General features: G+C 39.3%; 1 protein-coding gene across 1 annotated transcript; it reads left to right on the top strand.

Moving 5' to 3' along the window:
- Positions 1-4: 4 nt before the first annotated feature.
- On the top strand, positions 5-1,186 carry LOC107835321 (zinc finger protein 239-like; the record flags this gene model as incomplete). Its single annotated transcript, XM_016667659.1, has 1 exon — positions 5-1,186. A coding segment is annotated over one exon (993 nt), but the record flags the coding sequence as incomplete, so codon positions are not given.
- Positions 1,187-1,952: the final 766 nt, after the last annotated feature.

Genomic DNA, 1,952 nt, shown 5'->3' with positions numbered 1-1,952 from the left:
GGAATATCCACTAACATATGTAAGAAAAGAACTAGATTCTTCAGTGCTTCAACATGAACAGCAGCCACCTGAACATTTACCAACTGGACAGGACCAGAAGGACCTCTGCAGCAGTCAGGAGGGAGAGCAGCTTGTCCAGAAGCAGTTTGTTGCTTTGATTGAGACTTCTACTCTTCAGGGAGATGATATGAGTGAAGAAGAGACAAGAACAGAGCAGCTTTCCCTTCATATCTGTCCAGTGGTTGAGAGCAAAGATCAGGAAGGAAGCAGCTGCTCTGAGTCAGAGAGTCAGTCTGATATTGGCACAAAGAAAAAATCTTACAAATGTGACATTTGTGGGAGATGTTACACACAACAGTGTAAATTGAAAAAACATTACAGAACCCACACTGGTGAGGGACTTTTTTCATGCCAAACATGCGGAAAGAGTTTCTGTCGAATTAATGACTTAAATGTCCACAAGAAAATTCATACAGATCAAAGACCTTTTTCATGCAAATCATGTGGAAAAAATTTCTCTCGAATTAGTAATTTAAATATCCACAACAGAATTCATACAGGTGAGAGACCATTTTCATGTGAATTTTGCGGGAAACGTTTCACGCGAAATAAAAATTTAAATGACCATAAGAGAATTCATACAGGTGAGAGACAATTTTCATGCAAGTCATGCGGAAAAAGTTTCTCTCGATTTAGTAAGTTAAATGTCCACAAGAGAATTCATACAGGTGAGAGGCCTTTTTCTTGCGAATCATGCGGAAAAAGTTTCCGTGGAATTAGTCACTTAAATATCCACAAGAGAATTCATACAGGTGAGAAAAGTTTTTCATGCGAATCATGCGGAAAAAGTTTCTCACGAAATAGAGATTTAAATGTCCACAGGAGAATTCATACAGGTGAGAGGCCTTTTTCATGCAAAGCATGTGGAAAACGTTTCTCACGAGTGGGTAATTTATATCGTCACATGAAAACTCATACAGGTCAGGGGCCACTTTGAAGTCAAACAAGAAATAATTTTAAGAATCCGTTTTATGTATTATTTGAGTCTGGAGGATCTTTTATTTTGATCAGATGTCTTTGGAAAGTTTATTTGTGAAGGGCTCTCGTTTGGCTCGAGAGCCTTGCCAGCCCTGTTGCCACCCCAGCTAGCAATAGTGAATTCAATAAATAGTTATGGCAAATCGGACATTAAGCGCATGAAACTCTTTTTTCCGACAACATTGAATGTAACACAATGTAACCTTCAACCTACTGCTAAGTAGCGGGAAGTGCGAGAGAAGGACAGAGCGCCAGCAGCATTGATGGATATTTATGTTACTGGACTGGACATTACGTGATTTATCGTAAGTCACACAATGCGCCATTGCTGTCCATTGAGTCAGGAATATCGGTGGTCAGGAAACTTCTACAATCACGCAAAGAATCAGAACAACGGACGCAATGTTTAGCAGTTAATTCAACCATAGATGATGGTAATAAGGGCTTCAGATTTCACAGGTGAGGAAAACGTTTTAATTTAAAGAAAACATTTAACAAGTGAGTAGTGGGTCAGTTATACTAGCCTAACTGCTGCTGGCCTGCTATTGACTTTGATAACCTTAGCATGTGCTGCGCAGTTCGGTGTGTTTTGGTTCCGTTAGCATTAAACAACCCGCCCACCAAGTCATCAGTAGAGCAGCTGTTTAAATCAGCTAATAAATCACAGTGGTAGTCAAGCGAAAACTTAATAATCATAATATAGACATCAAGCCTGACAACATAATTAACAGACTGGATGTTCTGTTCAGGTGAGGCAGAGCCTAAATGTTCTGTGTGCAAAATTCTTGAATGTTTTTTTATGTTAAATCCTAAAACATTAAGTGGCATTGTTGTCAGTTGCTATGGCAATGAGTCTGCGTAGCTTGGCGAATACAGATCACTTTGCTGTTGATCATAGCACAAAATTAATACCT

Source organism: Poecilia formosa, unplaced genomic scaffold (genome assembly GCF_000485575.1).
Source record: "Poecilia formosa unplaced genomic scaffold, Poecilia_formosa-5.1.2 Scaffold1602, whole genome shotgun sequence".
In the NCBI taxonomy this organism is placed as follows: Eukaryota; Metazoa; Chordata; class Actinopteri; order Cyprinodontiformes; family Poeciliidae; genus Poecilia; species Poecilia formosa.
Note: the sequence above shows the minus strand (reverse complement) of the source record. Positions and strands in the feature narration are given on the sequence as shown.